General features: G+C 38.9%; 2 protein-coding genes across 3 annotated transcripts in view; one reads left to right on the top strand and one right to left on the bottom strand.

Moving 5' to 3' along the window:
* METTL24 (methyltransferase like 24) overlaps positions 1 to 27,739 on the top strand; it is a 156,255-nt gene that overhangs the window by 92,755 nt on the left and 35,761 nt on the right. The window contains exon 5 of one of the 2 annotated variants that reach the window (XM_064597992.1): positions 4,258 to 4,386. In XM_064597992.1, the coding sequence (XP_064454062.1) occupies positions 4,258 to 4,386 (129 nt within the window). Of the gene's footprint in view, positions 1 to 4,257; positions 5,991 to 27,739 lie in introns of those variants that run through there. The other variant, XM_045865306.3, reaches the window with a different exon arrangement.
* The window catches only part of CDC40 (cell division cycle 40), a 53,832-nt gene continuing 40,623 nt past the window's right edge, over positions 14,531 to 27,739 (bottom strand). Inside the window, exons 13-15 of the mRNA XM_045865305.3 lie at positions 18,915 to 18,991; positions 17,294 to 17,438; positions 14,531 to 16,072 (exon numbers count right to left, since the gene is read on the bottom strand). Of these exons, the coding sequence (XP_045721261.1) occupies positions 15,895 to 16,072; positions 17,294 to 17,438; positions 18,915 to 18,991 (400 nt within the window). The 3' untranslated portion in view covers positions 14,531 to 15,894. The remainder of the gene's footprint in view (positions 16,073 to 17,293; positions 17,439 to 18,914; positions 18,992 to 27,739) is intronic.

Raw genomic sequence — 27,739 nt, 5'->3', positions numbered from 1 at the left:
CTCGGGTGGGGAGCTGGAAGCATGAGGGTGTTGAGTGCCTGCTGAGTTCCAGGAGGGAGAGGGAAGCGGCTAGGGGATTGGGGGGTGCCAGAGACAAAGTGTACCTGCTGGGCCTGCTTGTGTGGCCGGGAAGGCACCAGGGAACGAAGCACAGGGCTTTTATGATGGTGGTTTTAATTGGCCATGGAGCCCTGTTGACCTGCCCTGGATATTGCGAAGTTGGAGCTGTGAGGGCTGCCTGATGTAGGGACTGGCGGGACAGCATCCACAATTGCCTCCTTGGATCTCTGGTACTTTCCCCAGGCACTGGCTGGGGAATTGGCTCCAGAACACATACTGCCTTGCCTGGGTGGCTCAGTCGTTAAGCATCTGCCTTCAGCTCAGGTCATGATCCCAGGGTCCTGGGATCGAGCCCCACTTCGGGCTCCCTGCTCCGTGGGAAGCCTGCTTCTCCCTCTCCCACTCCCCCTGCTTGTGTTCCCTCTCTCGCTGTGTCTCTCTCTGTCAAATAAATAAAATCTTTAAAAAAAAAAAGAAATTATGTCATCCCATGGTGTAATGGTTAGTTTCATGTGTTAACTTGGCTAGGCTATAGTACCTAGCAATTCAATCAAACACTAATCCAGGGGTTTTGTAGGTGGATGGAGATTAAATTCTACAGTTGTTGACTTTAAGTAAAGGAGATTACCCTCTATTATTATTATTAACTGGATAATTATTCTCATCCAATCAGTTGAATGCCTTTAAGAGCAAAGGCACCTGGGTGGCTCATTCAGTTAAGCGGTTAAGCATCTGCCTTCGGCTCAGGTCATGATCCCAGGGTCCTGGGATTGAGCCCCGCGTCGGGCTCCCTGCTCAGCAGGAAGCCTGCTTCTCCCTGTGCCACTGCCCCTGCTTGTGTTCCCTTTCTGACAAATAAATAAATAAAATCTCTAAACATAAATAGATAGATAGATAGATAAATAAATAAATAAATAAAAAAGTCAGTCATACTGATATAGGCTGGGCCCCTAATCCAGTATGACTGGTGTCCTTATAAAGAGGGGAAATTTGGGTGCAGGCAACCTGTAGATGAAGAAATAGATCAGAGTAATGCAGAAGCCAGGGAATGACAGAGACTTCTAGTAAGCCAGCAGGAGCTAGGGGAGAGGCACAGAACCAAGTCTCCTGTGTAGCTCTTGGGGGAACCAATGCTGTTGGACACCTCGATGTCAGACGTGTAGCCTCCGGAACTATGAGACAGTACATTCGTGTTGCTGAAGCCCCACAATTTGTGGTACTTTTTAATAGCGGCCCTAGCAAACTAGCACAAAGACCAGTGCCCCTTTGCCTCCTTTTTCTCATCTCTGCAGTTCCAGGTGGGTGAATGCAGACAGAAGCTTGTGCCCGTGATGTGGGGGCTGCCAAACGGCCTCACACCTTAATCCAGTTAAAATTAAAATTCTCATTTCCTCAAAAAGTTCTGGGAAAGGAGATTTATTGGGTATTTCAGGCACAAGGGAAAGGAGATACTCTTTGATAGGAGGACCTTTTTTAATGCCTCTGAAACTGTAGCAGATACGTTGTTTGATATACCTTCTTCGAGACCCTTCCACCCAAGAATATGTCTTTCATTATTGCAGAGTTTACACAGAGTTAACACCTCATTGTATTTCTCAAGAAACCTGATTTAACCTGACTGGATTCGGATTGGCGCTTGATTATTCCGATGTAATCATTTTTTGTAATGATTTTTAGGGCCATGATTGTTGAAAACTGATGTTAGAGTCTTAAAAGAGGTGTACCTGATGCAGAAATGTTTAGTGCCTTATACAAACAATAATATTGGGTGCATTATGTAGTAATAATGGAAATTACATTTGCAAAATAGTTGTGGTGAGAGAACATCCTGAAACACAAAAAATGGAAAAAGCACAGAGGGAAAGAAACCCATGTTTTATTCACAGCATTTGGCTGGCTGTGCTTTCAGGCTGGAAGTCAGGGAAGAAGTTTATGAGCTCCTCGGTCCTGCGCCATCCTTGGCCGTGTGATTTAGATCAACCTACTCGGTTCTGATTGAAGTGGAGAATTTCCAGTCATTGGAATCAAAAGGGGTTGGCAATATGGTTGTATTTGAAAATACTTTCTGCTCTTTCGATAGGACAACATTTTGTAAGTGAAATTGGATTTTCACAGTAAGCATATATTTACTATGATTTATCCTAATTTGTTTTTTTTTCTGTTGCTCATAACTTCTGATTGATAGCTTATTTTAAAAATGTTTGGAAAAAAATATGAAACATATATTCCTCTATATTCACCAGTGTAGTTTTTAGGTCAGTTGCAGGCTGATTAACTTTGCCCTGTCCCTTAATAGTTTGATGTATTGATCACATTCAACATGTGAACTCACAGAAAACCATGGTAGAAATACATCTATAAGGATTTTAAAAAATTCTTAACTATGTCAATTGACATGAAATGTTGATTTTGAGTTTTGGCTATTTTCTGTACTAACTAGACAATTTTGTAAAGTTTTAAATACATACTTCTTTTGACAGTTTAATTACCCCAATTCAAGAATATTCTGCTTAAAATTTCAATGATTAAACAAAGTCAAGAAAGTGGCAGGGCTGCAGAGATGAAAAAAAAAGAAGTGAGTTAATTTTTTTGTGTCCAATTCACAAAAATTATCTTAGCCTTGTGCCTTGTGCATGTTTGCATAGAATCTGCCTTTGGTTCCTTTCAGAAAAGAAAGTCTTTTGTTTTGTTTTTCATTTTACTTTTTCTCTTTTGAGTTTGGACAGGCTAGTTTACAGATATCTAGATGATTCTGAGGCCTCTTGGTATTCTTGGGGTGTTACCATCACTCTTTCCCTGGTGGACCATAAGGTGCTACTGTCCAAGGCAAGACAGTGAAAGAAGGCATCTCCCTTGGGATGTAAGGATACTGGGCAAGGACCATTTTCCTGGAGCAGTTATGTCTAAATCCTACCCATCTTCTCCTCCACCCAACTCTGAAATCACACAAGCAATATCGGCAGCCCAAAGTCATTTTTACCAAGGCCTCGTCTGCACATAGGGCTGTTTCGCTGAGATTATGTATGTAGAAAGTAATTCTGTAAGCTGTAAACTGCTCTGCAAATGTAAACTGGGGATACTGATAACAAGACTTCTACTCACGGGGCCTTATTCACTCTCTAATGGCACTTTATTTTCTAAACCAAAAGCCTTTTAGGGAATCTGAGTTACCATTTTTCATCTTGTGGTTTATGGGGAGTCAGCATCGTGTAGTGGGTTAGAACATGGGCCATGTGGACAGACTCAGTTCACATGTCACCACTGCCTCTCCAGCTGTGTGACTGGGGATAGGTTACTCTCTGAGTCTGGGTTCCTAAACTTCAAACAGGGATAGCAACAGAATTAGCCTTGCAGAATTGTTGAGAGGAGTAAAGGGATATTGCAAGCTAAGCACTTTGCATGGTGCCAGGCGCATACAAGCGCTCAGTAAGTAATTAGCTTTCATTGCTTTCTGGAGGCATTTGGGGTTCTGTTATTCTAATAGCAAAGCCAGCAAAAATGAGCTGATTCTCTTAATTAATTGCAAAATCTCTCCTATCCTACTCTCCTCCCTATATTTCATCTTACCTAGAGTGTGAACTTAGGTTCATTAAACGAACAGAGAATGGTGTTGCCTTTTTTCCCCCGCTTTAGGATGCTGTGCTGGTGTATACTGTTAAAAGAAATCATGGGATAATAATCTTTTTTTTTTTTTTACAAGTCTAATAATCAGATACCTGAGAACTCTCCCTGGCTTCCAGTCCTGAGAAGTTGGAGGGGGCTGAGGGTTGTGAGGTGGTCCCGGCAGACGGCGGCCCTCTGTCCGGGCCTCCCTATGGGCCACCGTGCTGTCCTGACATGGCTGGGTTCCTGTGAGCAGAGTCTGGGCTGTCGGGGAGAGGCTGTGGGCATGCAGCTCCATGAAACACATGCCCCAGCATCTCCTTCTCAGGCACCCGTTCCCATTGGGCAGAAAGTAGGAGGGTCCTTTATGATTTCCGACTGGCATTTCATTATTTGTGTATTAACATTTGGTGTGGAGTGAGGTTAGAAACTCATGTCATTAGTGGCCATTGAAAAAGACCTCTAACTCTAAAATCTGAAACATTCTGCTTTTGTAGGAGGTCGTTAGTTATACAGCGATGCTCCTGATGTCAAGATGGTATTTTTAACAACGTTTATTGAATCTGCTAATCTCGTTGCATCATTTTGTTACAGATTGATGTTCTCAAAGCAGATCTGGAGAGTGCAGAATGGAAAGTTTTAGAAAATCTTATTCTGGAAGATGTCCTGGAACAAATTGGACAGCTCACCTTTGAGATTCATCTCCACTGGCCCGGGTTTGAGGTCAGTGGTGGGGACAGCAGTGTCGTGCGATTCTGGTACAGCCTCCTCAAAGAGTTAGAACTAAAGGGTTTCAGGCTTTTTCATAGTTACAGAGATTTATCTAAACCCCAGCTGTTCCTGAAGAAAGACATTTTCAATGCAAGTAGCTGTTACACTCTGAGTTGGGTGAATACAAGATGGACCTAGGATGCAGGACCTCATGGAGAACTCCGGGAAATAACTTCAGAATGAGGCGTGTCCTTGTCCAGTCTCCTCCCGCGAGCCTGTTAGCTGCTCCGGGCGGGGGTGGGGTGGGGTGGGGTGGGGTTGTGTTATCGCCTTTGTAGTGCACGTAGCCCGGCACCTACCCTGTGGTAGGGACACGGTTAAGACCTGTGGATGGGATGGACACCGGAGTGCCACAGGAGTCCATCTCCATCTGCCCAAAGCCTGGGCCTTTCTCCTGTTTGCCTCCGACAGAGCGGGGATGCTTGTCCTTCTTCGTTTTAACTGGGAAGATAACCCTCCACTTATCTGTGTTCCCTAAAATTCATTATGCATCTAAAATCTATGAATTCACCAACATGAGGAAGAAATTACCTAACATTTCCATTTTTACTGAGTTGATGAGATTCTTAAGTTTGTAGCTTACTGTTTAAAAGAGGGCCTTTCCTTTGACTGTCACTCCCCTCTTTCAGGGTTTTTCTTGTTCACCTGGTCAATGACATTCTTTAGGACCTTGTAGATTTCAGTCATTCCTCCTCAGCCTTTGCTGAGGCCATGCTGTGGCTTTATAATCACCCCTGGTTCTGGTTTCTGGGGACTCAGACGCACCAAATTCTGTCACCGAGCTTAAAAGCCTAGACTATGCAGAACCTCAACTCAGGATTCTTTTCAGACTCAGCCTTAAATCCCCTTCTGTTCCTATGAAACCAAGCACAAAGCAGAATCTGGGTGTCTTTGCTGTTGCCTCCACTGACTTCAGACCTGACTTCCCAACCACAGCCTTGCCTATCCTGTCAAATTTTTTTTTTTTTGATACATTATGTCAAGGATTAAGTGAGTTTTTCTCTACTGCCAGTTGGCATTTGTTAGAAGACCATGGCCTGAGAGCCAAAGTCTGTCTCTTTCCTGGGATGCTTACATAGTGTTTTAGTAACACCAATCCTTTCTGTATTTTTAGAAATTAAACAGAAAATGTAGGTTCTCAGTAGTTCAAATGATCTCCATCATTTTTATTTATAGGATTAGATATTTACCCCCACAAATGATTTTCAAAAATTCTATTTCAAATAAGTCAATTGAATAGCATAAAAACAAACCAAGTTATTACCTTATTATAAATTAAGTATATTTTCTGGCATTTTTTACATCATGAGAGAGCAGGAAAACTATATATCCATTGTTGGTTCAAGAAATTTGGGGAGAGAGTAGAATGCTGGTTGCTACTAGACTTTATCCCTTCTTCCTGTTTTTTACCTCCTTCTACCCCAGATGTTCCCTGGGCTGGCTTTTTGTTTCTTGCAGTGGTTTGAAAATACCATGCCATCAAGTGAGAAACCAAAATATAGGAGAGTTAGATGATCTTATTCACTTCAGTTCAAAAGGGAACAAGACTTTCTGAATTTTTAAAAATACAAATAAGCTTTTTATTTTAAAACACATAGTACACTAGTAAAAGTCATTGAGGGTGGGAGAACCAGCTTGAATCAGTTAAAAAGTAGCAGCTAAGTTGCTCTCTGTGTCCATAGGTATCTCAAAAACACAAAGGGTCCATGAAAAACTCTGAAGTGGTTTAATGCTTAGTGTGCATGGTATTGCCTTCAAAACAAAGTTAACTTTAGTCCAGTTCCTGCTTGGATTATATCACAGATTCTCTCTTTTATTTTTTAATCAAAATTTTATACACCGAAGTATATACAATAAACCTTTTTATACATTAAACCTGGTAAACCTTCTTGTATACCAAAGTATGAAGTGTTCTAATCTTATGTGTCCAGTCTGTTCAGATTTTAGATACGTACACGCCCATATTAAGACTTTTAATTCAGGGGATTGAAGATTGATGGAATCACTGAAAGTCCCTTTTATACAGGGCAAATCCCCATTTATTCCAGATTGGTGGTGCAGAACATTGACTTCATCACACACAAACACACACACACACTATATATATATATATCTGAAGCAAGAATGGCTGTACTGTTAAAAAAAAAAAAAAGACAAACTCAAAATAAATCACAAACACACCCACCCACACCCACCTATAAGGCAGCTTGTTCAATAGTTTTTTGTACTTATTTTATGCTTATTTCTAAGACTGTCCTTCATTCCCTTCATGGATAGTTCGAAATTTATGATGAATATCCTGACTGTTGCTATGGTTTCCCTGCCTCTGAAATTTATTATGCTTATTGTGTAGGCTGGGGTTTCTTAACCTCAGCACAGATTGCCACTTTGGGCTGGATAATTCCTTGTTGGGGGAGGGAAGGCTGTTCTGTGCCTTGTAGAATGTTTAGCAGCATCCCTGGCCATCTCCACTAGATTCCAGGAGCACCTCTCCCTCTCCCCCACTCAGCTGTGACAACCAGACACATCTGCAGACAGTGTCAAATGTCCCCTTGGGGGCAAAGCCATCCCCCGTGGAGAACTAGTGGTGGAGGCCACGAGCAAGGGTCTGGGGTACCACGCACTGCCATTTGGGAAGATTCTGCTTGTGAAGGCAAAACAAGAACCAGCACCACCGTAACCCCCACAAAAGCAACACAAACAGAACACAGGGGAGAGGTAAAGTCAAGAGCTGCTATCGAGAGCATCCTCTGTGCCCAGCACTGGGCAGAGATGGTTCCTCATTCTCCAGGAACTCCGTAAGGAAGTGGAGTTTTCCCGATTGTACAAGTGAGGAAACCCTGAGAGGTTAAATAGCTTATTCAGATGATGCCACTAGTAGATGGTAGAGTAGGAATCCACCTCTCCGATCTTTCAGATCCAAAGCCTGTGCTGGTCCCCTTCCCTCCACAGGGCCGCCTCAATAGCCTCTAACAGATGTGAGATGCCACTCCCAAAGGGCGTATTTTTGCTTCCTTATTAGTAAATGGCGGGGGGGGGGGGGGGCTACAAATATACTAACAACAGACCTGCAAATCAGAGTTGGGACATTTTTGTAGCATGCAGGTTTAGTTTAAATAATCTATTTAAGGGGCACCTGGGTGGCTCAGTCGTTAAAGAGTCTGCCTTCGGCTCAGGTCATGATCCCAGAGTCCTGGGATCGAGCCCCGCATCGGGCTCCCTGCTCTGCGGGAGGCCTGCTTCTCCCTCTCCCACTCCTCCTGCTTGTGTTTCCTCTCTCGCTGTGTCTCTCTCTGTCAAATAAATAAAATCTTAAAAAAAAAAAAATCTAATTAAAACATGCCTGCCAAATGGAGACTTCCTGCAAGAAGAGGGGGACCCAGCGACTTCTCTGTCAATATTTCAGGTTGCCAGAAAAGCTCTTGCAAGGCCTGGAAGCAGCTCTTGGCCCTGGCTTGTCCCACTATGTGGCACTTTCCTCTTAGGTTTTAGAAAGGGCACAGTCACTTGGAAATGGAGTGTTTCCTTTGTTTTCAAAGTAGTCTTTGACCTGCAGATACATGGGCCTCATCTTACCAGAGCAATGCTCATATGTGAATCTAAAAGTATAAATTTAATGATGTTCTTCAAATGATTAAAAAAACCTGTTTAGGTGAAAGACGGATAAGACATACATAAGAGATTCGCACAAACTGTGTCACAATTTAGTTTGAAGTCAAAGAAAAAATATTTCCCTTTCCCCTTCTCTTAGAGTGATTGTATTTGTTGCATCTATAACAGGTTATCATATAAATATTTGTAACTATTTGATATGTTAAAATGAAGAAAGTCAGGAAGAAGTAAACAAACGTCTGTTAGAATTCTCTGAAGGACCACTGATCTCTATTAGGGTAGAGCAAAAGTAAATTCATGAGTTTACGGTGTTTAGTACAAATTAATTATTCATGTAAACTATTTCTGTCTTGGCTATACGATTTTAGATATAGTAAACACAGTACAAGATTTGGATTTCCTAAGTATTACATGTTTGTTTTTTGCAAAGCTTGGATTAATACCAGGGAGCCAGCCTCATCATCATATTTTGTCAGATTAAAAGTGAAGCCCTCATTAAAACAGATTATTATTCTTGACAACACAACAATACCTCCAGGCTCAATTAATATAATTGTTCTTTTCTGCTGGAGATAAGTTTATGTTTGCCTTTTAAGCAATAACAATTCTTTTTGTATTAGCCAATAGCTGCTTCTTTGTGAGTTCAGAACACATTTAACTTTATGTAAAAATGTCTTTTTCTTATTGAAAGAGGTATTTGAACTTTACTTATCACATGAAATCATAACCCAAAGATTCAATGTATTCTTAAACTGCCTAAATTTAGAAAATATTGAAATTCTTTAGATAATTATATTTCTGTCCTTAAGGAAAATAAATCAGGCAAACTTTTTTTTATTTTTTAAAGATTTATTTTTCTGACAGATAGAGAGACAGCGAGAGAGGGAACACAAGCAGGGGGAGTGGGTGAGGGGGAAGCAGGCTTCCCACGGAGCAGGGAGCCCGATGCGGGGCTCGATCCCAGGACCCTGGGATCATGACCTGAGCTGAAGGCAGACGCTTAATGACTGAGCCACCCAGGCGCCCCTAAATCAGGCAAACTTAATGTCACACTTTATGTTTAACAGTATATGGAAAAATGCTAGTTTCATTAAAATTAATGCTTTGTGGGGCATCTGGGTGGCACAGTCGGTTGAGCATCAGACCCTTGGTTTCAGCTAGGGTTGTGATCTCAGGGTCATGGGCTCGAGCCCCGTGACAGACTCCCTGCTCAGCAGAGTCTGCTTGAGATTCTCTCTCTCTCTCTCTCTCAAATAAATAAATCTTTGAGAAAAAACCCCAACTAATGCTTCTTAAAACAAACAACATTCCTGTGGGCACAGTTATGGGGCCCAACTCTAACGGAAGAGGCCAAAAGAATGTCTTTCGCTAGGTTCTGTTTTACTAAAGGATGAAACAAACACAGTCTCTGTAGCTGAGTGTTTCTTTTGAACTACCTAACTCGGAGAGCGCAAGCTGGAAGCTACAAAGATTATGCCACAAATCTGACAGTTCAAAAAATACACAACTAAGTCGCATTATGTGGAGGAGGCAGAAGAGTAGGATGGAAGGAGAAAGATTTTGCTGCTGCTGCTGACTAGCTGTGTGGCATCGAGCGAATCACCACCTTTATTTGCCTAGTTGCTTATCTTAGGTTGGAATATTTGATTTCTAAGGTTTCTTCTTGCTTGAAGATCTCATTATTCTAAGATTTTTGTGATTAGAGATGGCTTAGACAGTGGTAGGGTAATTTCTTCATTTGTGTGCTATAAAGGGAAGCCTTAGGATAAATTCAGAAGAATCCAAATGATGTGCTTATTCAGAAGAAAAGGCCTGAATAAAAGAGGAATCTGTGATGATAGTTCTCCAATCAAATGAAGTGCCCTCAGGCCAAGTACCTCTTTGGAGAACAGCTTAAACTCACAGGGTTCTAAAAACTGGAATGTTTCAGACTGTACTGGTTTATACATCTGTTTACAGAATATCCTAACAAAGTGGCACCATCTGAAGATACTAGATTAAGTATGTGTATCTACGGCGATCCTTCTGTATGTGCATGTGTGAGCGTGTGTACATATACATTTATATGTATGGCTGAATGCCCAAGAAAGAAAAATCTTCAGACACACAAAGCTCAGAGGGAGCCTAGAACCAGACAGGTAGGTAGAGCAGGAAGCTACTCTGCAGCAGTCCTAGGAGTTTAGTGTATCAGTGGTGCTAGAGGCCGAAAGCACTGGAGATAAGGCTGTGTGGGGGGAAAGGATCGGCATGGAGACACTTGCACAGTGGGACCCTGGGAGTGCTCCATTACCTCAGTGCAAGAGTCCTAAAAATCCTCCCTCCCTCCCTCATCCCCACCCCCAGCACAAGAAAGCCTATCCTTGCTGTAGCTCTGGGAGGAACTAAAAGTTTCCCATGAGAATCTGAAACCTCTGGCCTGTTTACGGAGTTGACTTTATATTCATCTCATGGTGAAGAAAACCAGAAGCTGAGAAATGAAGATAAAAAACTGAGGGAGTATACATAAGGGTATATGGCAGAAACGGATGTAAAACGACTGTGAAGGGGCTCTTCAACTCAGGCTACAAAGGATTTCTTCAAAAAAGAAAAAACAAGACCCATTTAAGATGAATTCCTAACAAAAAGTTACAACTGACAAGGAAGTGGCCCACCATGAGGTAGAGTTGACATACACAATAAACGCGGGGTTTTCAGCCCAAGAACTTGACATAACAAGTCTTAAAGTATAATATAAATTGTTTAAAATGATTAAAGGCATTAAAGACGGGCGCCTGGGTGGCTCGTTAAGCGTCTGCCTTCGGCTCAGGTCATGGTCCCAGGGTCCTGGGATCAAGCCCCGCATCGGGCTCCCTACTCCGTGGGAGGCCTGCTTCTCCCTCTCCCACCCCTCCTGCTTGTGTTCCCTCTCTCGCTGTCTCTATCAAATAAATAAATAAATAAAATCTTAAAAAGAAAAGGCATAAAAGACTATATAAGAAACCTTAAGAAAATGATATATGAAGAACAGGTAAATATAAAAAAGTATAACTAGACCTTCCATAAAAGGAAAGTCATTGGAATAGATTTAATGGATTAAGCAATACAGCTGAGGAGACTGCAAAGCAAACTGAAAGATATACCTGAGGAAACTACCCAAAATGTAGCACAGAAAAATTTATATTCTTAACGTATTTTGAGTAGTCTGAAGATGAAGCAGTAAAGTTGAATATTTGAGCTATGGGTGTAAAAAGTGGTGCTAGACCTATTATGTGTAATATGGCAGTCATTAGCTGCAGGTTGCTATTGAACACTTAGAATGTGGCTAATATGACTGAGGAACTGAATTTTAAGTAGCTTAAATTTAAAAACTTCTACCTGATTCAATTATTAGAAAACTCAGATATATTTGCAACAACTTGGGCATGTAAATCGACTTGGTGTGAAACAGGTAAAATATCTGATGAATATTTAGTGTCTAAATTGAGAAATGCTGTTATGTGTGAAATATACACCAGATTTCAAAGACTTAGTATGAGGAAAGTAAAATATTTATTTAAAAGATAATTGAGGGGCACCTGGGTGGCTCAGTTAAGCGTCTGCTGACTCTTGATTTCAGCTCAGGTCATGATCTCTGGGTCTTGGTATCGAGCCCCACATCAGGCTCCGTGCTCAGCGGGGAGTCTGCTTGAGATTCTCTCTCTCCCTCTCCCTCTGCCCCTCCCTGCCAGCTCACGCTCTATTTATTTCCAGAGAGAGAGTGAGATAGAAAGCATGAGAGTACAAGCAGGGGGAGCGGCACGCAGAGGGAGAAGCAGGCTTTCCACCGAGCAAGGAGACTGATGCAGGACTCAATCCCAGGATCCTGGGATCATCACCTGAGCCGAAGGCAGACGCTTAACCAACTGAGTCACCCAGCCATCCCTAAATCAACCTTTTTTAAAAAAAATAACTGAATGTTGAAATAATACTTTGGATATATTTCATTAGATGAAATATATTAAAATTAATACCCTGGTTTTTTTTAATGTGGCCATTAGAAAGTTAAAAATTGTACACATGAAAAAAAGTTACACACATGGCTCACATTTTCTGTTAGCACTGTCCTGGGACATGTACTTAAAAAATGTTTGAGATTTGAGTTAGTCCCTCAGATCTCAAAAGCTGAAGGGTGGAGAATAGGATGTGGGGAGCTAGAAAATTCCCCTAAAGATTGTGATTGCAGTTCCAGGAAGCTGTGCAAGCAAAGGAGTTCTCTCTTTGTCACTAAAAATAAAGCCACTCTAAGGACTCTGGTTGCAAGTTGCGATGGCTTTTCCCTTAAGTTCCAGAGAAAATGGCAGTGTTTAGGTTGAGATAGCTGTTTCTACAATTAATAAAGTGATTATGAACATAGAAATATAGAAAATGTATATACATATATATCTTCACATACATACATGCGTGTATATATATACACACAAACCTACAATACATAAATACATGTATTTACACAATACATAAATGCATGTAAATACATGCACACATGCATGTATTTATTTCTGGTTATCAAAATTTCTCCTATGTGTACTAAACAGTGCCATTTCTGAAATACTCAAGATAGACTCTACTGCACTGATTCTCATTCTTAGTGTGTCTATCAACCAGGGATCTTGCTCAAAGTGCTGAGTTTGACCCAGTGAATGAATATACACATATTTTTGTATATTCACATTAATATACAAATATATATTAATATAAATATCTATATATTTCTTAGTTGCAATTTTTTGTTCATTCATTCATTTTACTTACCCATTGATCAAATGAACATTTGAGAACACGGGTGTTCTCTGAAAATTCATGGGCTCTCATGAATTTGAGCCACGTGCTGTGGCTCTTTCTATTGGATCACCTCTTCTCCTTCGTAGGTCCCTTGGCACTTGCCTTATTTCTACTATATTTCATCGATTACTGTATGATCCACTAAGAGAGAATGCTGCCAATTAAACCATGACACATCACTGACTTTAAGACATAGCCCTCATTTCAGAGATGTCAAAACATGGAAAACATGCATCTTTGATGGCACACAGCATTGGCGTTCCCTAGGTCTCACCCTGAGACCCAAACTGAATACTGCTGCTGGATACGTGGACCTGGATGGCCCTTCGCACATGCCTTCCCCATACCTGAATTCGTTATGGCTCCTCCAACTAACTCTGTTTTCTTCTCTTCTGTATCTCAGTGAGCAACACCATCTCTGGGTGATTCTGGTGCAGATGGCTCTCAGTCTGTGCCGAGGAACACCGTTCTTCAAGGAAAGCCTTCTATAATCTTTACTAGTGCTCAATCCTTACGGCTGTCATTCAAGAGTTTAATATTTCACTGTCATTATTTTCCTTTGGGTAATTTATAAACATGCTAGTAAGGACATCGACCAGCCTCATGATGCATCGTCAAGAATCACTCTATACTTTTTTACTTAGAGAAGTGCCTGTTTGATGCTATTCCCTGTTCCTTATCTTAAAACTATCTCCTTATAAGGACAAAATATTCCCAGTTTGTCCTTCAGTATTTAAATATTTGCTTGATTAAAACTTTCAGTAAAGCATCACTTTTATTCTAACCTTTAGGAAGGAAATCTGTCCTGGGTGTCATAAGAAGGTTGCAGTGGGGAAAAGGGGCCAGAAGGTAACCACTTAATTCCAGTAACAACATGATCTTGAGACTTTTTTAAGCTGGAAAAGAACCCCACTCATTTGTGTACTCTGAAATGGGTGCAATCCTAACTCAGTGCCACCACTAAGTGAACAAATACAGAATGTGTTAGACTTAATCTGTGTGCTCTCAGCGCGATGCCCTGTATTTTTGTTAGTTAACTAGAATAAACCCATTAACATACCATATTAATATATCACCCCCACCTCTAAAGCATCATTTCTCCCCATAAAATAAAAATGACTCATTTAAAATCTGCAGATGGTTTAATTTGTTGTCTCAACAGTTAAGACTTAAGACTAAGAATGAAAATTTTGATAACACTTTCTAGAAAAAATGCTTTATTTAAAAATATGATCTTTTTTTAAAAAGAGACAACTTTTATGTACAGTTTAGTTTAGAAACAGTCAAAAACACAATAAAATAAAACCAGATTTAGAAATTATGATTTGTAACATATACAATACTGATGCTGAACGAGATAGTTTAAATGTATGATTAATTCTTTCTGTCCCATTACATTTCAATCATTCACATTTGTTAAAACCAGTGGTTTGGGACGAAAGAAAAGGTATTCTGTGAACTCCTCCTCCCTCTTCAGGAAGTGCAGCTACTCGTGCCGGCAGGCAGATACAGAAAGGCAGCAGCCAGGCAGAGCATTCTCATTTCTTTGAGTGTCTGTGTGCCCCCAAAATAACGTGTCTTACCATTTTTTAATTCTCTTTTTCTATCTTCTATTTATTTATATGTGGCCATAGTGCCAGGTCATCTATACCAGGCCTTTTTAAAAATTAATTTTTAAAAATGGAAGTTCTAAGCACTAGAAGCATGAATTGCTATTGACAGTCCAGGGCTCAGAGCTAATGCCCTTAGGATATCAACATTCAACATGATTTTGTTCTCCAAGTTGGCACTCTGAGCAGCTTATGAACCAATGTTTTGAAGCATGGTACTGAAATATTTCAAAGCACATTCAAATATTCAAATATCTTACAGAGATTTGTAGTAAAACAGGAGAAACGGCTTGTCAACCAAAGTGCTGTTAGCTACTATCTTGATTTCATAATCTGAAGTTCTTAAACTTTTTTTTTTTTTTTTAAACCAACCAGTTATTGCTTCTCAAACAGGGGAACCATAGCCATCTTTCTGGAGCGTCAATTTTATTCAAAGATTTGGAAAGAAGTTAAAAATTTTTCTAATCTTTAAAAAGTTCTGTTGCATATATTCATAAGCAAAATCAGAATAATTTTAAAGATAAAACACACCACTTCAAAGAAATTACAAGTTGACATTTTGGACGATGCCCTCATACCCTAGCTCCTATGAGGAGTATTTCAGTAGTAACATCTGTGAATCGATGACCTAGGAGACCCTGATTTCTGGAAGTGTAGCCAGGTCCTTACAGATAGTAAATACAAATAAAACTCAAAGTCTTGACTCAATTCTCTTGAGTTTCACCTTCAAAATAACATAATTCTCTGCTTATATATAGTCCTATCTATACTGATTGGGAAGAAAGCCAAGGAAACAACTCTGGACTGTTTATTTTCCATTGTTTAATAGTTAGAGGAATGCTGCAGTCAGAGAAGATTGCTGGCTTAAAGTAAACATACGATATATGTCATAAAAAATAGAACTCCTGAATCCAAAAGATCTGAACTTGACCCACCAAAATAATGGGAACAGTAATTGTGGGTGGTTTTACCTTCTTTCAGATTCACATTAAATAACATCGTCCCTGGTCCTTACTTCCCTTTTTGTTGAAGCTTAGGTAAACATGGTGCCTTTCAGAATTATTTGTCATTAATTGTATTACCTCCTTTAAAACACCAAATCCACCAGGGATTCTTCCTCAACTCCAGAGAGATCCTTTCAGTATGTCAAGGGGGGTAAACCCAAACTGCCTGCCAACAACTACTCACCACATAGAAAGTCAATGGTCATTCTCCGTATAAATAATATCTATAAAGAACAAAATGAAGTTGCCAATGAAATTATATGAGCCAAATTTACAAAAAATATATATGTATTTTTAAACATTGGGTCAACTTCATAAGGCCATGTAAGGCAATCATAATCTGTAAATCAAGTTGTCATCCAACACATTTAATAATTAAATATAGTTAAATATGAACGTGGACCAAAAACGACCCTAGCTAAGGACTAATCTCGTTAATCCCACAACTTAATGAGCCCATCCCAACCACATGTTATGACTTTAGATGTTTCATGTGGATGCCACACTGCACCTATACACACTTTATCGTGAGCTTTAAATCGACTGTAGAGTTTGGTGGTCTTCCAGTCCCAGATGTTCAATTTTCCATTTCCATCTCCTGAAATCACATAGCTAGAATGGGAAGAGAAATAAATTCAAATTGTTCAAACACCTTAAACGGACAAAGTGTGTAAGGAACAGAGAGTTTATCCTTTTCACAGTAACAACAACAACAAAGTCAATGTGAATATACAATACTCAGTGAGAATAACAAGGTAGAGCACAAAGCAGTCTATAATTTAAACTTCTACCAAAAAAATCTCCCCATTGAGCTACCAATCTGTGAGTAAAAAAAATGTATTAACCAGGAAGGTTGGGAAACCCAGGGGCCACAATAAAAGCAGTAACAAGTCACTCTTTAGACCGTCAGAAACAGGGTAGGGGAACCAGCCTCCCACAGAGCCTGGGAACACCCATTCCACCGTAGTTAGACTTGACCACCTTCATAATTATTTTCTGGTTTCAACGTCCTTTGAAACTGTCTAAGACTGACTCGTAGGAGTCTAAGGTACAAATCCCAGCCTAAACATACAAGGTTACAGAGATTTCTGGATTACTTCTACCTACATATTTTAGCTAAGAATGGGGGAATGAATGCAGAGTTTCACTCATAGAAAGACTCTATCTATAGGGCTTCACGAATACAGTGCAGCCTAGAAAGAGTCAAGAGCTGGATTTGAGGTCTCACCACAGAAAAGCTGCAGTGAAGTTGTTAATGTCAACACTGCAATACAGAATTAATTCTGCCAGTGTTTAATCACAGCCACATAGCGATTACAGTCCTCCAAGCGTTGTGAGAAAAGCAGAGAGAAAATAAGGCATAGCCCATATAGACAGGAACTTATGACGTGGTTAAAGGGCACAGGACTAAGCAAGATAAAGAGACCCACTGAAGAACTTAAAAAAGTCAAATGTAGTTTTCGTAACTTATTCTTGTCTTTCCATCAGGCACTGTGACAATCTGCACAGTTATCATGAGATTACATATGTGGCAGTGATTTTTTTTTTTTTTAAGATTTTATTTATTTATTTGACAGAGAGATAGACAGAAGAGCACAAGCAGAGGGAGTGGCAGAGGGAGAGGGAGAAGCAGGCTCTGCACTGAGCGGGGAGCCCGATGCGGGACTCGATCCCAGGACCCTGGGACCATGACCTGAGCCGAAGGCAGTCGCTTAACCGACTGAGCCACCCAGGCGCCCGGCAGTGATTTTTTTTAAAGTGTTATTATTCGTATGCCATTAGTTTATGTCACCACATTTGAATACGAGAACATAAGAGAAGATTTAAACTTACCTCATGTCCGGTGAAAAGTCCACCTGACAAGCATAACCCGCTACCATATGGCCCTTAAAAATTTTTTTCTTATTCAATCTAAATCTGTTCTGTGCTCCAAAAATTAAGATTTGGTTGTCCATTGATTGGCATGCTAGCCATTTCCCTGTAAATTCAATAAAGGAGACCTATGAGAGCAAGACTGGAATTCTAAAATGACTCTTTATTTTAAATATGTTCAGACATTAATATTCTTTTGTTCCCAATTGCTTTATAATAACAGGAAAATGAATTTACCATACCGTTTGTAAAGTGTTACAAATCTGTCACTGACAAGAGGGATTTATATATAAAGAAGTAATGGATTTTGCTCGAATAATCCCGTATCATTGAGCACTCTTCATATAAAAGCTTTTTTTGTTTGAATAAGGATATACAGAAATTCTGAGTTCAGCATTAACAGAACTTAAGTAAAATTTTATGAAATGAAACTAATTTGGAGTAAGTACAGACAAGAGAACCATTGGGGAAAAGAGACTTATCTGTGTTAATTATGGAAAAAGGAAAGATTAACACTAGGTGAGAAAACCTAGGATTATTAAATAAAACCATACAAAAAAAAGAGATATGATTTAAAAAATTATCGGAACTGTTACTGAAAGGCCAAATTGCTTTTATCTTCCCAAGATTCACCAAAGTCTCTAGAGCCTGAACTGTAGTATCTTCTTGCATCCGATGTACTTGCAGACATTATTAACTAAGGGAATGCTCTTAACAATATTCAGTCTGAGAGGGTAAATAGCCTTGTTCAAGATGAGCACAATATTTGTAATGGGTAGCGTAAAAACATATCACATAAAGTGTAGATACAGAGAGACAAATGTGACAGTATTCAATGCGGTCATTATCAAAATAGGACCCGGTTAGGTTGCTCTTCTCATAAAAATCATAGGGTACTTGACAAAAATGATCACTGATTTGCCGGTGGCAGATGCCTCGGTGGAATAGCAAACTATTTCTTGCCTCCTCTTCCTTGCTCCACACTCACAGGAGCTGGGCTTTGAGGACAGTGTTGCCCAAACATCAGCCCCTCTACTCTAATACCCTCATGCAGAGCTACAATTCTATCGGTATACTCTCAGGATATCTGTAGTACAAATTACTTTGTACTTAGAAGGCAATGCACTTTTGAACAGAAAACAGTAGTAGATGGATTTATCTTTTTTATTTTGCCTGAGAAGCTAAAGTATTCTTATTATGGGGAACCAGATCAAAATTTCTCTCCTCTGAAAGAAAAAGAGCTCACAATAAATCACTAAATGACTGAACATGATTCTGTTGGAAGGAGAATTCTTTAAAAAAAAAAAAACCTGATCCTCAGATGGAAATCCTTAGATGTTCTGTCAATGTGAGCTGCAATTCACTGTTAATTATTATTATTATTTTTAAAAACAAGAGAATGGGTGAGGTGACTCACAGAGGAAAACCAGTGACTATTTCTAATATTGGAAAGGTTTCCTTATACAAGTATGGCCCTGTGACAGACTTCCCCTAGGAGGAAAAGGCCAAAGTTCTTTTGAATACAGAAATCACACTCTGTCTTAGAGGCTCATTTAGAACCACATTCTACCTACTCACTCACCATTTGGAGACAAAGTCACCGCAGGCATGGAGTGCATACTGGGCTCTGCTATATACTTGAAATCCACAGGGATATCCCTAAAATTTAAAAACAGCTTATCAGAATTAAGTAAGTTTTAAAAAGTACCTTCAGAAGAATTATCTCTAAAACCAAAGAGATATTCTTGAAATTATATATTTAACAAACTTTTCATGAAACTTCCTGGGGGAAGAAAAATCACAAAATGGCATCCCGTTGCTTATTACAAATCTTGTACTTCACAAATGCCTTTCCGTGATAATTATAACAGTGTTAGTGATTTAGTTTTCCAACTCTATTTGACTTAAACTTTGGCCTTTATGTTAAAAAGTCTGTGACTGAAGTTCTCTGACAATAAACTCATCTAAAAATGTACGATGTAGGCAGGCGCAAGATGTCTGAGGCAAACCTACAGGGAGGGAGGTACTCTTAGTTTACCTGCCAGTTTCAGCCTTAACTGGTTAACTGCAAGCAGGTGAGAGGATTAAAGAGCCTTAAGCAGTGCAAGGGGATAGTAGGCGAAGCTGTACAGGGATCTGCAAGCAGGCAGAACCCATCCTGAAGTAATGAAATTTCTGGATGGGTAAGAGAGATTAAGTGCTTGGTACCTGGACATCTATTATTCTCAGTGTGTATGGTGCAGGAGAAAAATGCATTAAAGAAATTCTTATATGAGTGACACAAAGAATAAAACAAACACAACAAAAATCCAACACTAGTCACCTAAATCTAGAACCATGAAAAGTTCCAAATGCCTTTTTGTTTTTAATATTCTCCATGATAAACTTTTTAGTAATTCTGAACAATTTTGGTCTTGTGGCTTTTCATGAGTGACCAGAAATGTTTGTTTGTTTTTTTTTACAGAGTAACATGTGGAAAATGTAATCTGATGAATAACACAGAATATAAAGCAGCAATATCAATTTCTAACTATGGTTCAAGTTCCAAAACTTTGATTAATTAGGAAATGATAACAATAATTATAGTAATTATTTGCCTTTAAGTAAGGATTTTCTCTATCCATCTATCTACTCATCCAGAAGAAGCAAATGACTAGAAAAAAACTTCTATGAGGGTCTTGGTTAGAAGAAAGTATTTTTAGGTGTAACCTGGGGAACAATATCATTTATCAAATCTCCAACCCTTTATACTTCTCTAAAGTACCAATGAGAATTGACATTCAAAATGACCCAAATGTACTCAAAAGAACCTCAGTCTGAAAAAGGTTCAACTGTTTTTCCCTCCTCATATAAAATTATTAGCCAATAATAATCAATAACAGATTAAAACATAAGAGCATTTCTAAATTAACCATAGTCTAGGTTCAGATCAATGTTTTCCTAAAAGTAAACAAAAAAAATGTATGCAGATCTCTTATTTCAAGGACTCTTGGTACAATGAGCTCTAGAACAAGAAATGGGTCTGAACACTATGAACATTGTTATTGCTAGTGAAAATGTCTGCTATGCATAGTTATATTTATTTATTTTTTTAAAAAGATTTTATTTATTTATTTGTCAGAGAGAGAGAGAAAGAGCACAAGCAGGGGGAGCGGCAGGCAGAGGGAGAAGCAGGCTCCCCGCTGAGCAAGGAGCCTGATGTGGGACTCGATCCCAGGACCCTGGGATCATGACCTGAGCCGAAGGCAGACGTTTAACCGACTGAGCCACCCAGGCGTCCCGGCATAGTTATATTTAATAAACACAACATTGTTTTCTAATTAGAACCTGTAATTCCATAAATAAGCTAGTAACTTATATCTTACATATAATCTTCAGTCTGGAAATTTTGAAATCACTGAAAAAAACTTTGATAAAAATCTATGAAATTTTAAAGATAAAAGATAAACAGTAGGATCAACATCTGTCAAATTTTCTTCTAAAAATATTTTAACATAATAAATACCTTTGGGAGAAAACATGTCTATGACATCTCATGAATTTAGCCAATCAGCATTACCATAGGCTGTTCAGTATCTAATTATAATCTCTTATTCTCCTTTACAACCAAGTTTCCTTTAGTTTGTTTTCTTGTATCATTGTGCTACTCTTAGCAGGCACGGGGTATAAAAGTTTGGCAAACACCACCTGTGTGAAGGTCCTAGTAATAAGAATTTTCCTATTGCTGGGGTCAGTTTTCACTTTGAGGTGGTCAGGGCCTCCCTTTCTGCAAGCTGCCAGTAACACTAGTAATCACTTTCAGGAATGGCTGTACCTGGTAAAGGATAGCTCCAGGGATCCTGAGTTGGTTTTGCTTCCTACTTGTCTCTGTAGCAAGACTGATCCTCACGTTTCCTTCTGACTAATCAAACTGGATCCAAGTTATCTTCTTTCCCCACCAGACCCTTCATCCATCTAACTATCTAGCCATATGAATAAGAATGCGAGTTCTGCATGTTTTATGTAAGCCTCATGGTATCCACAAAGCAAAAACCTATCATTGAGACATGAAAGAGAAACAGAAAGAAATCAAACCATGCTACTATAGAAAATCATCAAATCACAAAGGACGAGAGGAAGAAAGAAAGGAACAAAGGAACTATAAATAACCAGAAAACAATGAACAAAATAGCACTAGTAAAAGTCCAGACCTCTCAGTAATTACCTCAAATGTAAATGGACTAAATTTACAAAAGACACAAGTTAGTTGAATGGATAAAAAAAAAACAAAAACAAAAACAAAAAACGAGACCCAACTATATACTGTGTATAAGAGACTCACTTCAGTTTTAAGGACACACACAGACAGAGTGAAAGTATGGAAAACATATCGCAAGAAAATGGAAACTAAAAGAAAGCAGGGGTAGCTGCTTTAAGCCAAAAACTGCAATAAGAGACAAAGAAGGTCATCATATAATGATAAAGAGGTCAATTCATTAAGAAGATATAACAAATAGAAGGATTTATATACCCAACATCAGAGCACCTAAATACATAAAGCAAATGTTAACAGATTTGAAAGGAGAAAATCGATAGCAAACAATACAATAATAGCAAGGGACTTCCATACTCCATTGTCAACAATAGATAGGTCATCCAGACAAAAATCAATAAGGAAACATTGCACGTAAACGACACATTAGACCAGATGGTCCTAACTGACGTATATAGACCATTCCACCAAATGGCAGCGGAATACACATTCTTCTCAAGTGCACACCAAATATTCTCCAGGATAGATCATATATTATGCCACAAGACAGTCTTAATATTTTTAAGAAGACTGAAATCATATCAGGCATCTTTTCTAACCACAAAGGTATGAAACTGGAAATCAATTACAAGAAAACTAGAAAATGTACAAGTATGTGGAGATTAACAACATGCTACTAAACAAGACATGGGTCAAAGATGAAAACAAAAGGGAAATCAAAACCTATCTTGAGACAAATGAAAATAGAAACACAACATACCAAAACTTACGGGATGCAGCAAAAGCCAGAGGGAAGTTTATACTGATAAACACCTACATTAAGGAAAAAGAATCTCAAATATAACAACCTAACTTTACACTTTTAAGAATTAGGAAAAGAAGAACAATCTAAGACCCAAGTTAGCAGAAGGAAGAAAATACAAAGATCAAAGAGGAAACACATGAAACAGAGACTAAAGAGATAATAGAGAAGATCAATGAAACTAAGAGCTGGTTTTTTGAAAAAGAAAATTGACAAACATTTAGCTAAACTAAGAAAAAAAGAGAAAAACTCAAAAACAAATGAAAGAGACATAACAACTGATAATATAGAAGCACTAAGGATCACAAGAAACTACTATGAACAATTACATACCAACAAATTAGAAAACCTAGAAGAAATGAGTAAATTCCTAGAAACATGCAACTTACCAAGACAGACTCATGAAGAAATAGAAAATCTGAACAGACCAATGACTAAGAAGACTGAAACAGTAATCAAAAACCTCTTAACAACAAAAAAAGTCCAGGACCAGACGGCTTCCCTGGTGAGTTACACCAAACATTTAAAGAAGAATTAATATTAATCCTTCTCAAACTCTTCCAAAAAAAAAATAGAAGAGGAGGGAACACTTCCAAACTCATTTTATAAGGCCAATATTACCCTGATACCAAAGCCAGACAAAGAAACTACAAGAAAATTATTGGCCAACATCCCTGACAAATATAGATGCAAAAATACTCAGTAAAATTTTAGCAAACTGAATTCAACAGTACGTTAGAGGAATCATATACCATGATCAAGTGGGATTTATCCCTGGGATGCAAGGATGGTTCAACATATGCAAATCAATCAATGAAATACAAAAAGGAAGGATAAAAATCATATGATAATCTCAATAAATGCAAAAGAAAGGACAATATTCAATATTCTTTCATCATAAAAAGTCTCAATAAACTGGGTATATGGGGAACACAGACATGTGTGACAAGTCCACAGCTAACATCATACTTAATTGTAAATGGCTGAAAGCTTTTACTCTAAGATCAGGAAGTGTGTCTGCTCTAACCACTTTTATTCAATATAGTATTGAGAGTCCTAGCCAGAGCAATCAGGCCAGAAGAAAAAGGTATCCAAATAAAAAAGAAGTAAAACTGTCTCTGTTTGCAAATGACATAACATTTTATATAGAAAATCCTAATGACTTCACAAAAAAACTGTTAGAACTAATAAATGATTCAGTGAAGTTGCAGGATACAAATTCAATATTAAAAAATCAGTTGCATTTCTAGATACTAACAACGAACTACTGGAAAGAGAAGTTAAGAAAACAATCCCATTTATAATAGTATCAAAAAACAAGAAAATATTTAGGAATAAATTTAACCAAGGTGAAAGAGCTGTACACAGAATTAATACTGTAAAATATTCAAAATACCCAAAGCAATCTACAGATCCAATTCATATCTACCAAAATTCCAATGGCATATTTGACAGAATTAGAACAATTCTTAAATTTGTATGGAACCCCAAAAGACTCCAAAGCAATCCTGAGAAAGAACAAAGCTGGAGGCATCAAGCTTCCTGATTTTAACTATAATTAAATAAAAGTTATAGTAATCAAAACAGTATGGTATTGTATAAAAACAGATACACAGATCAAATGGAACAGAACAGAGAGCCCAGATATAAACCCATGCATATATAATGAATTAATTTTCGACAAAGGAACCAAGAATATACAATGGAGAAAGGATGGACAGTCTCTTCACTAAATGGTGTTGGGAAAACTTGATATTCACATGCAAAAGAATGAAATTGGACCCCTACCTTATACCATACACAGAAATCAACTCAAAATGGATTGAAGACTTGAACATAAGACCTGAAACTCCTGGAAGAAAACACAGGAGATAAGCTCCTGGAAGTTGGAATAAACAAGTGGGAGTACCTCAAAGTAAAAAGCTTCTGTACAGTAAAGGGAACCACCAACAAAATGCAAAGGCAACCTAAGAAATGGCAGAAAATATTTGCAAACCACGTATCTGACAAGGGGTCAATATCCAAAATATATAAGGAACTCATACAACTATTATCAAAAAGCCAAGCTACCCAGTTAAAAAATGGGCAAAGGACCCGAACAGACATTTTCCCACAGAAGACAGACAAAGGGCCGACAGGTACAGGAAGGTGCTCAATATTACTAATCATCAGGGAAATGCAAATCAAAACCACAATGAGATATCACCTTACACACTGTATGACTATTACCAAAAAGTTAAGAGATAAATGCTGGTAAGGATGTGGAGGAAAGGGATCTCTCATACACTGATGGTGGGAATGTAAACTGGTACATATAGCTACTATGGAAAACAGTATGGAGATTCCTCAAGAAATTTAAAAGAGCACTACCATATGATCCATCAATCCTATTTCTGGGTATATATCCAAAGGAAATGAAATCACTATGCTGAAGAGATAGTTGTACTCCTGTGTTTAATGTAGCATTATTCACAATAGCCAAGGTATGGAAACAGTCTTAGTGTGAAAGAATGGATAAAGAAAATGTGGTATTTACATATATAATAGAATATTATTCAGCCTTAAAAAAAGGGAATGCTGCCATTTGCAAAATGATGAACCTAGACAGCATTATGCTAAGTGAAATAAGCCAGACAGAGAAAGACAGATACTGCATAGTATCACTTATATGTGCACTCTTAAAAAAAAAAAAAAGTCAAACTCATAGAAACAGAGTAGATTGGTTGCCAGGGGCTCGGGTTGGGGTGGGGACCTACGTGAGGCTGGTAAAAGGGTACAAACTCTTATGTGGAAGACGAGTAAGGTCTAAGGATCTAATGTATGACATGGTGACTATACTTAAAATAGCATATTGTGTAACTGCAATTTGCTAAGAGAGTAGAACCTAAGTGTTCTTACCAAACAAAAAAGGTAAATATCTAAAAGTGGCAGATGGGCTAACTCAGTGAGAATCCTTTCACAATGTATACATATATCAAATCATTATGTTATACACTTCAAATATATTTATTTGTCAGTTATACCTCAATAAAGCTGGAAAAAAATCTCAAGCTTTTGGAATCAGCTTAATACAAGTTTGAATTCTGGCTTTTCATGTCTTATGGAATCTTGGGTAAATTACTTAACCTACATTAGTTTCCTCATCTATGAAACAGGGTTAGCAAATACATCTATCTGATAAGACTACTTTGGCACATTAAACCAGAGAGTTCACATAAAATGCTTAGCATGCTTGGCACACAGAAAGGGCTCAACAGATGCAGCATCATTAATAATTATGACAGTAATTGACTTCTTTAGCTATTTAGCACATACGACGTGCCAGGTACTGTGCTGGTGCTGGGGACACACTGTGAGCACGGCTGACACAGGAACAAATGTGCAAGCACTAAAAAACAGTGAGAAGCAGGGGTGCCTGGGTGGCTCAGATGGTTAAGCGTCTGCCTTTGGCTCAGGTTGTGATCCCGGGGTCCTGGGATCAAGCCCCACATCGGGCTCCTGGCTCAGCGGGGAGCCCACCTCTCCCTCTCCCTCTGCCTCTCTCCCTGCTCATGCTCTCTCTCTCTCTCTGTATCTCTGTGTCTCAAATGAATAAATAAAATCTTAAAAAAACCCAAAAACTGTGAGAAGCAAAGTGTTGTGTGGGAACATGGAGAAGAGGCACGTACCCTCAAGAGAGGATCAGTGAGGAAGGTTCCAATAGCAAATGAAGTCTAAAGGATATCATCATTTATAATGACACACTATTATGACTCTTAGGAGTATTTCTTAAGCTCCGAGGAGGGAAAACAACAAACAGGCTGACATTACCCCTTAATTTAATCAAAATATTTTGCTGACCAATGCTCTAATTTAGAAAGCACACACAAGTGTTCTTAGAGCCCTGTAATTGGTGCTTCATTTAAATATTTACCAATTTCATTTATACCACTTCACATTTTAAAATGGGAGCTGAAATATCATCTGAAGATAGAAACATCTGAAAGTTTAAGTATAATCAAACTGCTAAAGTATATAAACAAAACAAGTACATGTATATGTTTATCTTCAGAGTCTGGTACAAGTAGTCTAAGGTGACTCATATAAAACTTGATGTCCATATCAGATTCTCTGCATGTAACATCATTTCTGAAGTAAGAAAGATCTCAGTTATAAGACAGTCTCAAAGCACGGACTTTAAGGATGATATTAAAATTATACATAAAGTATACAGTCAGCTCTCCACGAATGGGGGCAATTTGAAGGGGTGGGAGAAACTGCAATCAAATTACAAGGAACCTTCAGTTACCCAAATTTCCCTGACGATGGTTAGGGACCTGCTCAGCTCCTCAAAGGGACTCAGTTTCAGGAGCAAACTACTGGCTGTAGCGCAAGGCTTCCCACTTCTTAAAGCAGAACAACTTCCGGGGTGGGAAGTCACACTTCCTAGGCCCTGCAAGGCTGTAACCATGGCTGAGCTGTGCTTCATAACTGACTATAAAAACGAGCTGGGCTCCATCCTAACATTCCCTTGAACAAAAAGACTATTATGCTTTTCTTTGTAAATAAATGATAAAACATGATCTATGACACTTAGTGAAACTAGCTTTAGAATTTCTTTTTTATTTTTTAAAGATTTTATTTATTTATTTGAGAGAGAGAGGCTGAGAGAGAGAGCACACGAGAGGGGGGAGGGTTGGGAGGGTCAGAGGGAGAAGCAGACTCCCTGCTGAGCAGGGAGCCCGATGCGGGACTCGATCCAGGGACTCCAGGATCATGACCTGAGCCGAAGGCAGTCGCTTAACCAACTGAGCCACCCAGGCGCCCATAGCTTTAGTATTTCTTGACTTTAGAAAAGTTTTTTTTCCTCTCAAGGAAAGCAAAATTACCAACATACTCTACAAATAAAACATTTGTTTTCTACCATTACGTGTTATGAATGGCAGGACACAATGGGTGATGACATGAGGCCAGTTTCAGTACTGAATAATCATAATGTAGACATTTAAAAACTTAAAAGATTTTTAAATATTTTTTCTTTCTTTCTTTTTAAAGATTTTATCTATTTATTTGACACAGAGAGACATAGCGAGAGAGGGAACACAAACAGGGGGAGTGGGAGAGGGAGAAGCAGGCTCCCGGCCAAGCAGGGAGCCCGATGCGGAACTCGATCCCAGGACCCTGGGATCCAGACCTGAGCCAAAGGCAGACGCTTAACGACTGAGTCACCCAGGCGCCCCAACTATTTTTTCTTTCTTTGGGTTGACTCTAATGTTCAATCCCAACAGTAAATAATAGAGTCTATACATTTGTGGGCCCTGCATCTCATCAGTCATTTTGCAAAGACAAATAAAGTACCTAATAAACAAATGTA

This window comes from Mirounga angustirostris, unplaced genomic scaffold (genome assembly GCF_029215605.1).
Source record: "Mirounga angustirostris isolate CCGP_5_RB_7025 unplaced genomic scaffold, mMirAng1.0.hap1 SCAF_8, whole genome shotgun sequence".
Lineage (NCBI taxonomy): Eukaryota > Metazoa > Chordata > Mammalia > Carnivora > Phocidae > Mirounga > Mirounga angustirostris.
This window is presented reverse-complemented; position numbering and strand designations above follow the sequence as displayed.